Raw genomic sequence first — 14,232 nt, 5'->3', positions numbered from 1 at the left:
TAAATTCATTAACTATATAAATAAACTAAATTCACAAAACTTTTCTCTCCTATAAATAAACAGATTCAATAATGGCGAATTATTCAGTTCAGTTTGATCGTTAATAAGATATTGGTAGTTTTGAAATTTATTTCCATGCTCTCCAACAGGTTTAGCTTTGAATCTTTCTTCTGGAAATGAAGTTTAATTTTCCACTGTGGAAACTATTTCTATGTTCCTTTATGCGGGCTTTGAACGTTTCTCCTAGCTTGACATATATAAAAAAAACATCGGACATGACCCACATGATAATTTATACACTCATGTGTACAGACTTCTGGGTCATGTCCTATGATTGATACAGGTCAAACAGGAAGAATGTTCAAAGCCCACATGAAGGAACACAGAAATAGTTTCCAGAATGGAAAAATAAACTCCACATATGCCACTCATTCAATCACCAACTTACTGTTTGGAAATAAAACTGTTCATTTATATGACCTGCTACAAACATTATGTATCTGTCTATCTATTTATAGGCAACACATTACGGTATCATGTGCCGTTATCTACTGAATAGTAGATTAGTGTTAGTGTGTTCTTTGTGTTAGTGACCTTCTTTCGGGACACCAAAAGGACACAGACTCAAGCATCATTTTCCTCAAATTCAACTGGTATATCAAATCTGCAAAACTTTATTCTGACTCTCCGTTGATAGCGCAAATAACTGAGCTATCTTTGAATAAAATTAGCACCTGGAAGAGAATGTTGAGCCATATAAAAGCGGAAATTCTTGATATATAAATAGCATTGCTGCAAAATGATCTCCTCGGGCTCTTGTCAATGAACGAGGTCATCAAGTAAAGTCACGAATTTCTCTCTACTTCTGTACACTGGCTTGATAAGACAGGAAGTGGATAACCAGATTATGATGAGTATTTATTTTGGTATCGATATTTATTCTCGTGCATTATAAATATTTTGTCGCAACATTTTTATCTGAATATGATGATAGTTCTCCTTGGACGATACTGATGATAGCAGACTTCATACTTCCGACTTTTTGATAGCTTTCTTCGGGGCATTGTGAAAATTATTTTTATTGGCACTCTTCATTGAACTGTTTTCATTCATCTTTCTGAATGCCACTGAATTTCGTGTCTTTTCCGAACAACTACTTTCATATGAATATCACACGAAAGTCGCTTTTTACACGCTTTATATTAGCTTCACCTGTATGTATGTATGTATGTTTGTTTGCTTGTAACTCTAAAGCTTGGGATCTGTATTTGACAGAATTATGGACATTATCGCTTGATCTATTCGCAGGCAGAAGGCGCTGTACGTAACTTTGATATATCGACATCATTGCTTGATCTATTCGCGGGCAGATGGCGCTGTGTAACCTCCTTGACCTGCACTTGCCAATATTCTTACAGTTTTTTTCTGTAGTTTGAAAATTATCATCGAACAAGGAAAGTTACCCCAAAGAACAACACCGTAGCTGATGCGTGAGTGGAATAATGCAAAATACGTAATTTTCAGAATCTCACCGCTTGTGATGTTTTGCAGTTGACGAAGGATATATATTGCACTAGATAGTTTATTTGCGAGAAGATCTGTATGTTGATGCCAAGATAAAGAACTGTCAAGAGCGATGCCAAGTAATTTTACTCTTCTGTCAACTGAACCTACAGTGAGGAACTGAAGATTTTGGGATTCGTCACTATTTAACTTCAATTTATTTTCTAGAAACCAAGTGTTGGCTTCATTTTCAACTTCTTCCATCACTTGTGGAATGTTAGATGATTGATCGTTATATATTAAAGTTGTGTCATCTGCATAGAGAATGGACTTATAGGAAAATATTACCATAAATAACAAAGAGCAGGGGCCCAAGTATTAGCCAAGTAAGAGCCTCCAGTGAAAAATTGGCTTCGTCCGTGAATGAAATAATTGTCAAAAAATTATTATTGGAGGCCATCGTACGAATCAACCCCCTGCGAAATTTTAATTTTGGGCAGAGCTTGGACCTACTGTATATGATATGGGTGTAGGAGATTTCTTTTCAGAACTGTTCATATGGTGTTTGGGCTGACTTCCAGTTGCAGTGCAATCTTCCTGGTACTATTTGAAAAATCTTCTTCTATCGAATCAAGTATTGCTTCTTCTATTTCAGGCATTGTTATTCCAGTTTCTGCTCTCCCACCACCTTTATAATCATTAAAACTCCCAGTTTTACATAATCTCACACGTAGCATTCTTAGTGTTCCAGCACATGGAATTACTCTGTTAAAATATCTGTCCTGATAAATTATCCGTGCTTCTTTCGCATTTCCTTTGCCAATCCATAAATGAAGTGCATCCCAGCCATTTCAGCGTTATTGGAATTATTCATGATGGAATCACTGCTATTTGACAACTCTGACTTTCACTGATATGACAACACTATCACTATCAGCTAGCAGGTGTGTAAATAATCCAAGAGCCAGTGACGCATGCTTCACGAAGTGTTTGATGCATCAACATTTTGTTAAAAAAATAACTTTGAGGAAAATTAATTACACGTAAACCCTCTCCAAAGTGTCTGCCATCTTGAATTATAATTGAAAATTAACTAATCTTTCGATTAAAGTTTGTTGACCTGTGAATCAAACACTTATTTTGACCTATATTTTTTTACACCTTTCTATTATGCGCAGTACCTGGTATCCCGGGCAGGGTCAGGCAAACACAGGTATTCGTACTTCTTATTCCATAGATACTACCCTTACAAAATTTCAGGGTGCATCAAACACTTCATGAAACATGCGTCACTGGCTCTCCGACTAAAAGTGGCTTCTCGAAAACGAAAACAATGAAGAAAACACAAACGACAAAAAAGTTGTATTTTCAGTCAATTAATCTGAAAAAATGAAAAACCATAACACCAAGTCAGTGGCGTACTTACTTTTTTCCAATATTTATGGCCGTGGTGCTTACTGAGACTCCATTCATATCTAAAATCATTATGGGTGTTTAGCTATGGCCATTACTCATTCTATCACATGATCTTTAGTATCAACTTCCACTCACGATGAACTTTCATAATCTATAAACCTACGTGACGAGGTAAGCATTCATCGATTGTCAAGTTTTCCTAAATTATGCTCTGAAACGAGGTTCTTTACCACAATTACTTCGATATCTGTGTTTTGCTGTTGATTAGTTGAAATTCCTAAGGAAGCATCAAACTATCAGTTTAGTGATTAACACTCTATTACCGTTTGAAGAAACATCCCATCAGATATAATGAGTGTTTTACGTTCAAGCTCATTAAGAAATCGAAATTATCATCAAATGAATCAATTAGGGAGAAACAGGCTACAGAATGATATATACTATATACTTCAGCCCCTAAAGAAAACCTGAAAATATACAAAAACACCATCATTTCGAGGGAGAAATTTTGTAGGCTAGTTCACCTCATTTCAAAAGCCGTTCAGGTACATTCCCAAAAATATTATCAAAAAGTAATTTATCTCATTCAAATCTCCTCTCAAAGTCCTCGTCAAGATCGCGAAGAACTTCTACCTGGAGTTCACTACGAACATCTATCATAGAGACAGTGAATCTGGTGGTCGTGGTGGCCATTCTATTGCTCCTCTTCCGCCCACATGTCTGCCAGGAAATCTATCATTCCACCACTGTCTAGCTGAAAATAAGTAGTGAGCTGAAACTGAAAGTGAATGAGAACGATTTGCTCATGTTACCAGCCATACCTATTTGTTTTCTTTATTGAGATGTTTATCTTTTTTTCGAGTAGATTGCAGCAAAGCTCACCTTTTGATTTGCTCCGATGAATACAGATATAATAAACGTTCACCCCTTTTGGATACTGTGTTTGATCTTTCGTGAAACGTCGAAGACTCTCATTACTCCATATATCGTATACTCATCACCAAAATATATATTGTGCAAAATATTCTGGTTTTTATTCATAATACCCTTCATTTTCTCACAAATCCAATAATTTTTTCAAAATTATCTTTATTGAACTGTTGATGAATAGCAACCAGATTTTTTTGGTCTTCGAAATTGGATGTGTGCTGCGTATTCTTTGAAACGACTTTCAATAGCTCGCTTAGTCTGACCGATATATTTTTTTCTCACAGTCCCCACATCTTATTCCATATATTGAACATTGAACAATGAACATTATTGCTGTTCCTCTTGCGCATTCCATGTTGATGAGAATTATTTGATTTTTTTCGTTGAAGTGTGAACACATTCGTTGAAACTGCATAATAAATGCAGAACCTCTATATAACTCGCAAAACTATTTTTTCAATAATGTGATTTCACTTGGAGATGATGAATGAACAATAAATCAACACTCAAAAATCGTCCACTTGGAATTTTTTTCTACGGTATATGGATTGTATTCAACTCGTGAAATGTGGCAAAATGAGTAGAACGGCCAAATTAGTAATTGATGTACATTCAGCAACTCTAAATGATTCACGTCAGAGCATTAATGCTAAATTTTGGAATAGTTCCCTGAATAGGCTTCAGAATACTCGAAACCGCTTCAAATAAAGTTCACAAGTACTTGTGTATTATAAAATGAAGCAGCAATCTGACAAAATCAAAAGTGAAATATGAATTTGTGAGTTTAACGGAATTCTAAGCCGGTAACCAGGCCGGATGTCGACGAATTTTATGAATGAGCAATGAAAGACTTTTGATAGTGTAGAGGGAATGATTTGGGTGGTAGTACTGCTTCAAGCGGGACAACTACGTCCAATCAAAGTGCGATTATGGAAGTATCTCAAATAATTGTCTCAACTGGGTAAATAGTCGCGGTAACCTAGCTCCTTGGATCAAAGGAATGACGAGCTAGGCAACTCTACAGGAAGGTTTTCATATGTTAGATGTTTCTAATGCCTCTTTTCTTCCAGAAGTAAGACATGGGTACAATAACTCTGGGGCTCGAGAAATTCCGTATTTCGGGATCTACCCATCTTGTTTGTCAAAATTTCCGAATATATGCTCAGCGAAGTGAACTTTTGAGTTTGCTCTTTTCTTTTCTCATTTTATTGTCTAGCTCGTTTTGAACTGAAGCTTTCTCTGAATCAACTCAAAAAAATGTATTTTTTTATTAGGCTCCAGTTCATATTTGATGTAACCAACTGTTTTTGAATAAATGTATCGCATATCTGAGAATAAACCTTTGGATGAATAATTCAGCTTTGACATATAGCAGAATTTTTTTGAATTTCATGAAGTCATACCATTCTCATAAGTCAAATCTATTTGTAATGTGGTCACTTGATAATTCACCTTTAAAATATCATTTCCAATTATGTAAGGTTTCCCTGAACAGTACAAACAGCATTTTACACTATATTAACAAGGACGTCGTGTGAATTTACTATGATTATTGTACTCATTAGGACGATTCATCATCTGACATGTCCATGTTCAACTTTTGCGATGATAATTTTCAATGGAATACCCGAAGGCTCGAATAAATTAAAAAAAAAACTATTCGTGTCACGGGAGTTACTATTTTTTATAACACATGGGCTGAAAAGTCTTGGGTCTAAGAGAAAAAAACGCGTTTTTATGTTCAAAATTGACTTCATTCATCAACGTAATCTCCATCATCTATTACCTCAAAATGAGCCTCAGTTTCAGCAATATACTCTTCATTCGAGCAAATTTTTCAACGGTGAGCATTTTTTGAGGTCTGCGAATAGCCAGTAGTAGCTGGGTGTCAAATCTAGCGAATATGGTGGATGTGTGAGAAATTTGAAGGTCACCTAATGTAACTTTGCCATTGTTTTGATTGACTTGGTGCATTTTTTGCGATATGTAGTTGTTTTTTGCAATTTTGCAATTGAAAAAAAAATTGTTCATAACATGTTTTTTAAATGAACAATTAAAAAAAGAATAGAAGAAAAAGTTCTACAAAACCTGAAAGAACAATAGAATTCATCATTTAAAAAAAGACGGTTCCTTAATTTTAATATTTGGTTGCAAAAAACGATTGTTAATTAACAAACGCATTTTTTAGCAACAAAGAATGTTTTTTTAAGAAACCATTTTTTTTCTAAAAATCATGATGTTTTTCAATTGACATAATGCAAAAAAAAAATTTTGAATTGCTTATAAACAATGTATTTGTTTATAATAAATTTATTAACAAAAGCTGTAAAAAATTTAAAAAAATATTATAATTAGTTTTTAGCCATGAGACATTGAAGCAATGGAGAATTAGAAAAAAAAATTTGTAAGGTATTTTTTATAAAATTATAATTTTCAATTGTCAATAAAAAATAGAAAATAACAATTTTTTTATTTTGGCAACGGTAATCTATTTTTTTGCCTATCAAGGATAACTTCACAAAAGAAAAAAAATGCCGGGGTTTTAGTTTAAGAATTATAGGGATTTTTATATTGACTTTCAATTCAGAAAAAGTTATTAATTAACAAATTTATAATCAACGTTAAAATTGGGATGAAAAGTTTTTGACTGCTGTTTACTGATGTATCCCAACATTACATGAATTTTTTCATTTCTCAATATTTACATTTGATATGTTTAAATAATTTTTTTTGTTTTTATGTCAGAGTGACGAAAGGCGCGCGGAAGCCAGACTACCCGCTTTTGGCTCTATTTTCAGGGCTCTGTAAAAATTATAAATAATCGAGATACAGTTTCGAGAGTCGGGACTTTTTTTACGCAAATTCATTGATATTTTCAGATCTTCTTTCAAATTTCCAAAATTTTGAAAATTTTTCGAGATATTAAGAAAAAACTAAAGCCCCATTTTTTTTCACTTAATTGTTTATAACTTTTGTAATTTTCATCGACGCGTTTTTGGACCTTTCCTTAAACTTTCTAGGTAAAAATACGAATCGAATGACATCTTGGTCGTAATATTTGGACAGGGCTGAAAAATGTTACAAAAAAAAGTACATGTGAACTAGACTATAACGTGCTTACCTTTGGACGATTCGGTTACTTGTTGAAAATTGACATTGAACATTATTTCTAGAGCTGGATAGTAGTTATCCAACCGCACTAAGGGCATTTCACATTCGCTCACAGTCGCTTCCATGATATTTGTTAATATTAAGTCTGAAGTATTGGAGCCATTTGATATATCATTTATGGCCTCGAAGGAAATGGAGCTGCTGACTTCCTTGCAAAGGAGGGGGCTGCAAGCAGCTTCATCGGACCAGAACCTGGCATTGGCATCGCTTTAGTTTTTGCCAAACAAACATTGAACACCTGGATGGCAAGAAGATTCAAATACTTCTAGCAGAATCTTCCACTCCAAAGCGTCCATTTACCCTTCCAAGCTGATACCAAACAGTTGTTGGACCACAGTAGGGATCAACTACGATGTCTAACAGGCCTTCTTACAGGTCACTGTCATTTGAAACATCATATGCAGAGAACCCGGACTATCGGAAAATAGTGTATGTCGCCTCTGTTTGGGAAATGATGAAACAGCAGAACATAAACTTTGTGCCTGTCCCGCTGGGGACCGAATTAGGTTTGTAGAGTTCGGCAGACCCGTACTCTTACTATCTGACATGAAAGACCACTCACCATACAAACTAATCGGCTTCGTTAAGAAGTTTGCAGATCGACAAAATCACTTTGGACCTAACGTAACCTAACCCCAAAATATTCCAAAATGTTAGATATGAGTCAGAAAGAAGACCACTTCACAGTCATGAGGTTCAAGGTGAATATTCTGAATATTTGCTCAATTTTTCATGCATTGGATGGTTGAAATAAATTACTTTCGTTTAATGTCCTTGGAATTAACACGCAAACGATGTTACTAATGTATTTCCCAATCCAATGAACATTTATTTCCAAAAATCAGACGTCGATTGATGTAGTTCAGAAATGTTCAGTTCCAAATTTAAATATCAACATCTCAGGTCATCGAAAAGGTGAGGGTCATTTCATAGGGAATTGAAACACCTTTCATTCGAAATGTCACAAGACTCCCCTTTGCATTTGAAATTTGGCCTGAAACTTGAAAATAATCGGATAAACACTTTTTTCTTGCATCGTTGTTGTTGACTAAAAGTTACGATTGAACTTGTAATCATTATTATTCATAAAATTATATCCTCAGACTCTTAAAATATAAAAAGAGGTACATTTTTAGGAGAGTATACTTTTGAGAAACAGGTTTTGGCTTTCTAATTTTCCATATTTATACAAAGAAGATTTCCACATTATTTTGTGTGAAGATGGGAAAAAAGAACCCCAAAACCTTTGTTTCCTGAAAGTCTCAATGACACTACCTTGAACATTTCAAACGGAGATGTTTTTATCATAATAAAATTTCAATTCAGAAAATCAAAGGAATAATGTACCTATTCAAAGTATTATGAATTCAGAAATATACATTGAATTTACAGCTTGGATATCTTCACCTGGTAAACCGATGATGAGCGAGTTGATGTTTTTGTAATCTATCAGGTTTATTAACTCATATTTTCAATCCAACCACTAGGACTGACGTCAACTTCGTGAGTGAAACTCATTTATTTTGGAATTTTAAATCTGGCGATATCGTTTTTGCTTTTACTGTCATCATAAAATGCCAGCCAAATCTAAGTGGAACTCGTTTTCTGGGGAAGCCCACGACAACAGGTTTTCAAACCTGATATGGTGATGACCCCATTCCTCAATCAGAGCAGAATCAGAACAGTTTTTGAGACCCGAGTACTGAAAAATTTGAAAGAATACATTTTGAGGGTTTTCATTTCAACTGATAATGAAGAATTTCATACCTTATTATTATGTTTCAGGACAGATATATTCCTCATGTTTTTTTTTTCTAATCGAGATAGTGAGAGTTCTGAAAAAGCCGGTGTTTTATTTCAAAGCTGATGGTGTGACACAAATTGGTGTCATAAAACCTGCCGTCTAATAATGCACCCAGAAAATTTAATCGGTTCATAATGCGATAAGTGTGAATTGTTTGATAGTTATGTTTTCAACTGTGTAACCAATCTTTCGGAAAAAAAAGTGTTTGATGAACTCTAAAAAAACTGTAATTTCTCTCAAAACTATCATCTTATAATAAGATACTCATAATTTCAGTTAATTTGAATCATTATGAATTTCATCAGTTCGGACTCAGAATGATTTGAAATCCCTGAAAGAACTGATAATAAAAAGAAGAATTAAAAAGGAATAGCTCAAAATAACAATCATATTAAGCAAAGAAAAACCTGAAATGAAATAACAGTGGAATGAAATACAAGTAAAGAAAGAACAATTGAACAAAAATTAAAAATAAAAATAAAAAGTTAGGAGATTCCAAGCCGAGTTACTTCATGACGTTTCGATTGTTAGTATCCACAATCAGTCTTCGGGTGATGACTGAACTAAATCCTCCGAAAGGTGACTATTTATGGGTAATACGAGTACTTTCATTTACCTCCGCTTTCCTATTTCCGCTTCACCGGTTTAGTGGACGATGGCCGTTTGGCGGAAGTTAGCCATTTTTTGCTTGATTATGGGTGTTCATATGTTGCGTATCTCTACGCTAGCTTGGCTGAATACATTGTTGGACAACATGTATGCGTCTTCTTTGAATTTTATCCTAAACCAGTGTTCCTCTCTGTGTAAGATCTCAGCTTGAGACCACTCGATGTTGTGTTGATGGGTTCAAACATGCTCTGCTACTCCTGATTTGCTGCTTTCCCCTCGCTGTGTGTGTTTCTTGTGCTCGGCAATGCAAACATTCAATGGCCTCTTAGTTTCACCGATATAGGATTTTCCGCACTCACAGGTTATCCGGTAAATGCAATTCTTGCAATCGCAATCCGCGTTTGGTGGCCTGGTTTTCGTGAGGCTACTACGGTTGATGTTTCCGGATCTGAAGCAGGTTCTGATGTTGTACTTGGACCCAATTCTTCTCATCCTCTCCGATAATCCTCTGATGTAGGGAAGTGCAAGCACTGGTTGTGACAGCTTCTCTTCCTTGCGAGGCTTCTGCTATCTTTCAGCCAAAGTCTGTTTCACCATTGCTTTGGAGTAGCCATTCCGTTGAAGATCATTTTCAATGATGTCTAGTTCCTTCTAGAGATTTTCCTTCGTATTACAGAGCCCGAAAGCACGGTCTGGTAGAGTCTTGATGATTCCTCTTTCACTCGATTGATGGTGGATGGATTCGTGGTTCAGATACTGTCCCGTGTGAGGGCTTACCTTTCAACGTGATACCAATCTTATCCTGATAGGAATCACACGTTGGAAGGTAAGACCCTGCATGTCAAAAAGTGACACCTCGTCAACCTCAGCTCGCACAAATTTCCACCTCTGAGGGTTGTCGGTGTGAGGAGACGACAGCTGGTTGATGGAAAACCAGATTTCGAAAGGATTCCAATAGACTTTTTCTTCAGGCTGATAGTTTCTCTCCAATACAGAATTTTAGGCATGAAAGCAATAAAGATATTTAAAATTATCTCAGGAGTAGGGAGATTAGAATTTGTCTTCAGTTCATAGATGATCTTCAACTACATACATACAGGGAAATCATTTTATTTGACGAATGGTTCATTTGTATAATCAAAGACTACAGAATACTATAAGACGTGTCACTCGCTCATTTTTCGACATCTGAGAAATCTCGCCGCCCGCTAGCGACAGCGGGTAATTACCAGCCGAGGTAGTACAGTGTGTCGCTTGAAGTTACCAGTTCTCGTCGGCACACGAGATATAAAGGTTGTCCGTATTGTTTGGTATTGTCAAAGACTACAGAATCGGTAAACTTTGGTATTGTGATAGTGTTGTGTTCGTTCGGAGTTCGAAATATTTATTTTGTGAAAATGTCGACGTATTGCTCAGTGGATGGTTGTCTGAGTACGGTGGGAAGCCCAGGTATTTCGTTTTTCCGCTGCCCAAAGTACAGTGAAAGGTATGCATTCAATATATTCACCATTAATTTTTATTTTACCTATTTATACCTTTTATGGTTTTGTTGTATAAAATTATTCATAACGAAATATACCGCCGGCATTTGCCAATCCAAACTCATTTCAATCTTTTTTCAAAATGTTCAGTTTATCGATTGATATACTTGAATTTTTTTTTAGGTGTCAACGTTGGAAAAATGTATTAGGCTTCATTGGGAATCATAGATATGCTACTCTTACCCCAGAGCAGAGTCACAATAGAATTAAAATTTGCAGCTTACATTTTAGAGCCGATGATATTGTGAATTCTCGTATTCATAGCTATGATGTTCCTTCATTGCGTCTGCCTCAAGATGGTTCTCAGAAAGGTTGGTTCAGTGAAGTTTATAGATTCAAATGATGAAAAAATCTTATTCCACTTTTTAACATATGAAATTTACAATATCAATTTTGTTGTTTAAACCTTCCAGATGATGATGCCATTGCCGGTACTAGCAAGGATTTTATTTACATTGATGCTCAGGTTCAAACGGATCGATTAGGATCACGAGGTGAAATATTTTTTCGTTATATTATATACTTACCTGATCTATTTTTATATGCTTCGGAAAAAAAAAACGATGACAAGAAAACAATTATTGAAAGTACGTACATCTTTCTTTTAGATGAATGCAGCCAAACATCTGCTAAACTCTCTTCGGGAACTCCAAGAAAAGTGGCATTACGAAAAAAAATTGTATCACTAGAGAAAACAGTAGCTTCAACATCGAAAAGAGCACTGGACGAAACCGGAATTACTCTGGATGATGTTTTCAAGTTTCTGGATCGAAAATATCCTGAGCAATATTGTAAGCTCTTGAAAGCACAGCTTTCTTTGATGAATAAAGCACCAAAAGGGTCCAGGTATAGTGACGAATTCAAACAGTTTGCATTGACTGTTTATTTTCTTGGTCCGAAAGCATACAAAAAATTTTCAACAATTTGTAGATTACCGTCAAAAAGTACACTTCATCGTTTCACGAAAAATTGGATTGTTGAACCAGGCTTCAACGATTTTATTTTTCGTGTTATTGAATTCAGGATTGGGCTCATGAAGGAGAAAGAAAGATATTGTATTTTATGCCTAGACGAAATATCTTTGAAATCTCATCTTTATTATGATATTTCCAGAGACAAAATAGTAGGTTTCCAAACAAGTTTGAATGGGACCTCTACTGACATAGCAAGTAGTGCTCTAACAGTAATGGTCAGAGGTTTGGCAAGCAATTGGAAAATACCACTTGAATACTTTTTCTATGAGACATCAGCAACTTCTGATGATTTGAAAGATATTTTGTTCAAAACGGTACGAAGATGCAAGAGTATAGGCCTAAATGTCATGGGGGTAGTTTCCGATCAGGGTTCAAATTTTCAGAAGTTGGTGAAAACTTTGAATGTTACAGACGAAAATCCCATATTTCTGATAGACGATCATAAACTTGTATATTTGTTTGATATCCCGCACTTACTGAAGTCGACACGAAACAATTTGTTTTCCTATCAGTTTTTACTTCAGGGTGGAGAAACAAGAAAACATTACATAGAAACAATGTATAATTATGATAGAACTAAACAATATAAATTGGCTCTTAAACTTAATAATGACCACATTTATCGAAATAATTTTCAAAAAATGAAAGTCACGTTGGCTTCCCAAGTTCCCATCAAGAGATATTGTTGACCATGTAATAGAGATGGAAAACATTTTCATTGAAAATTTTGATAAAATCGACAGTGAGAAGGGAATTGGACAGTATTTGAAAACAAAATATTCGAAAATTCTTTTCTCACATCCATGTCAAAAATTCCTCTTCGATTATTATATATCTTTATATACAAGAGTTCGGATATACTTTACTTTAAAATTCATGAACCAGGACATGAAGATTGTTAGGGAACATAAATCATGCAATGTAAAATTGAATATTTTAAATCATTTATAAACATATAACATTATATAATTGTATTATTTTTGTTAATAAAACATGTTTTTCTGAACGTATGTTTATCATTTCATCAGTAAATCACTCTGATCTGTTTCTTAGATCATTTATTCATGAGTTTATCTATCATGTTTCTAGAAGTTGATCGACAAACAACTACTTTCGTATCTTTGTTTATCTGTCTGATACAACCGAGCAAGCGAAGTTTCAACTTCGGAACGTCCCCTGTAGATATCGCGAATAGGAACTGCCCTCGTATAACTGTCATGCGGCCGTCGGCTTCCAGACATCGTCTGTCGGCGATATGATTTATGGAAATCGCAAAAAATGCAATCCTGAGCCGTACCAACAAACGAATTCCTTGGAGTGAACCAACTTATAGTATTCGGTAAACTTTGGTATAATGAACAATTGGAAATCATTTTCAATAGTGATCTACTGCTTTCCCTCATTCAACACTATTTGATCATTATCTATAGAATACAATTTCTCAACATAAACATTTCAAATTATTGAAAATGAACTTTGAGAGTTTTTGTTTGAAAAATGAGCTGTTATTGTCCTTAAGCTATAAATGATCTCACGTATTTTAAATATCATCTTGTGTTCCTAAAAGAAATTGTATATTCTCGAAAACAATTATGAAAGTTCGGAGTTCTTCGTTTCGGAAAAACTGAAGAAATAAACTCAGATATTCCGGTGGATTTCCCAAATTACATTTATAATTCCTCAGGAACTTCGTATAAATATCAAATTAACAAACAACTGAAATTTGAAAAAAAAACTGTATCAATCTATAGATTACAAATTTTTCTATTAATCAGTATAATAAACATGACACAGTATAATAAATATTCATTGAGATATGGAGCTACATATACACATGACACTAAAAGGGACAAGCCAAGCTCTATCAATAAGTTATGATTATTTAATTTTTTATTCATATTCATGAGTTATCATCCCATAACTACAAATGCAATTTGAATTACAAATGCAATATGCATATATACAGACGGCTCAACAATCAGAGAAGTCTCAGGATATGGAGTGTACTCAAGATCACAAAGCCTAAGAATTAAGTGGGGAATGGGAAAAAATACCAGCGTGGTCCAAACAGAACTGGCTGGTATCTCAATCGCCACAAAAGAAATAACCAGGAAAGAAATTCCTGGCAAAAAACATAACAATCTGCACTGATAGCAGACAAGCCTTATTAGCCTTGAACAGACAACGTGTTACCTCAGGGCTAGTACTAGACTGCCACCAAGATTTAGCCAAAGCCTCGGTAGATAATAACATTATCCTGAGGTGGGTTGAAGGGCACAACAGG

The 14,232-nt window shown here is 34.9% G+C and overlaps 1 protein-coding gene across 1 annotated transcript; it reads left to right on the top strand.

The window, feature by feature from the left end:
- Positions 1 to 10,571: 10,571 nt before the first annotated feature.
- On the top strand, positions 10,572 to 13,398 carry LOC141486628 (uncharacterized). The gene is made up of 4 exons (XM_074184921.1): positions 10,572 to 10,919; positions 11,098 to 11,285; positions 11,388 to 11,468; positions 13,379 to 13,398. Exons 1-4 carry the CDS (start codon positions 10,831 to 10,833, stop codon positions 13,396 to 13,398), a joined length of 378 nt encoding a protein of 125 aa, XP_074041022.1. The 5' UTR covers positions 10,572 to 10,830.
- The last annotated feature ends 834 nt before the right edge of the window (positions 13,399 to 14,232 follow it).

The sequence above is a fragment of the Leptinotarsa decemlineata genome, unplaced genomic scaffold, assembly GCF_025532065.1.
Source record: "Leptinotarsa decemlineata unplaced genomic scaffold, Ldec_3_MD MMD2_tig00026361_RagTag_RagTag, whole genome shotgun sequence".
Classification (NCBI taxonomy): Eukaryota; Metazoa; Arthropoda; class Insecta; order Coleoptera; family Chrysomelidae; genus Leptinotarsa; species Leptinotarsa decemlineata.
The sequence above is the reverse complement of the archived record's forward strand: the minus strand, read 5'-3'. Positions and strand labels throughout refer to the sequence as shown.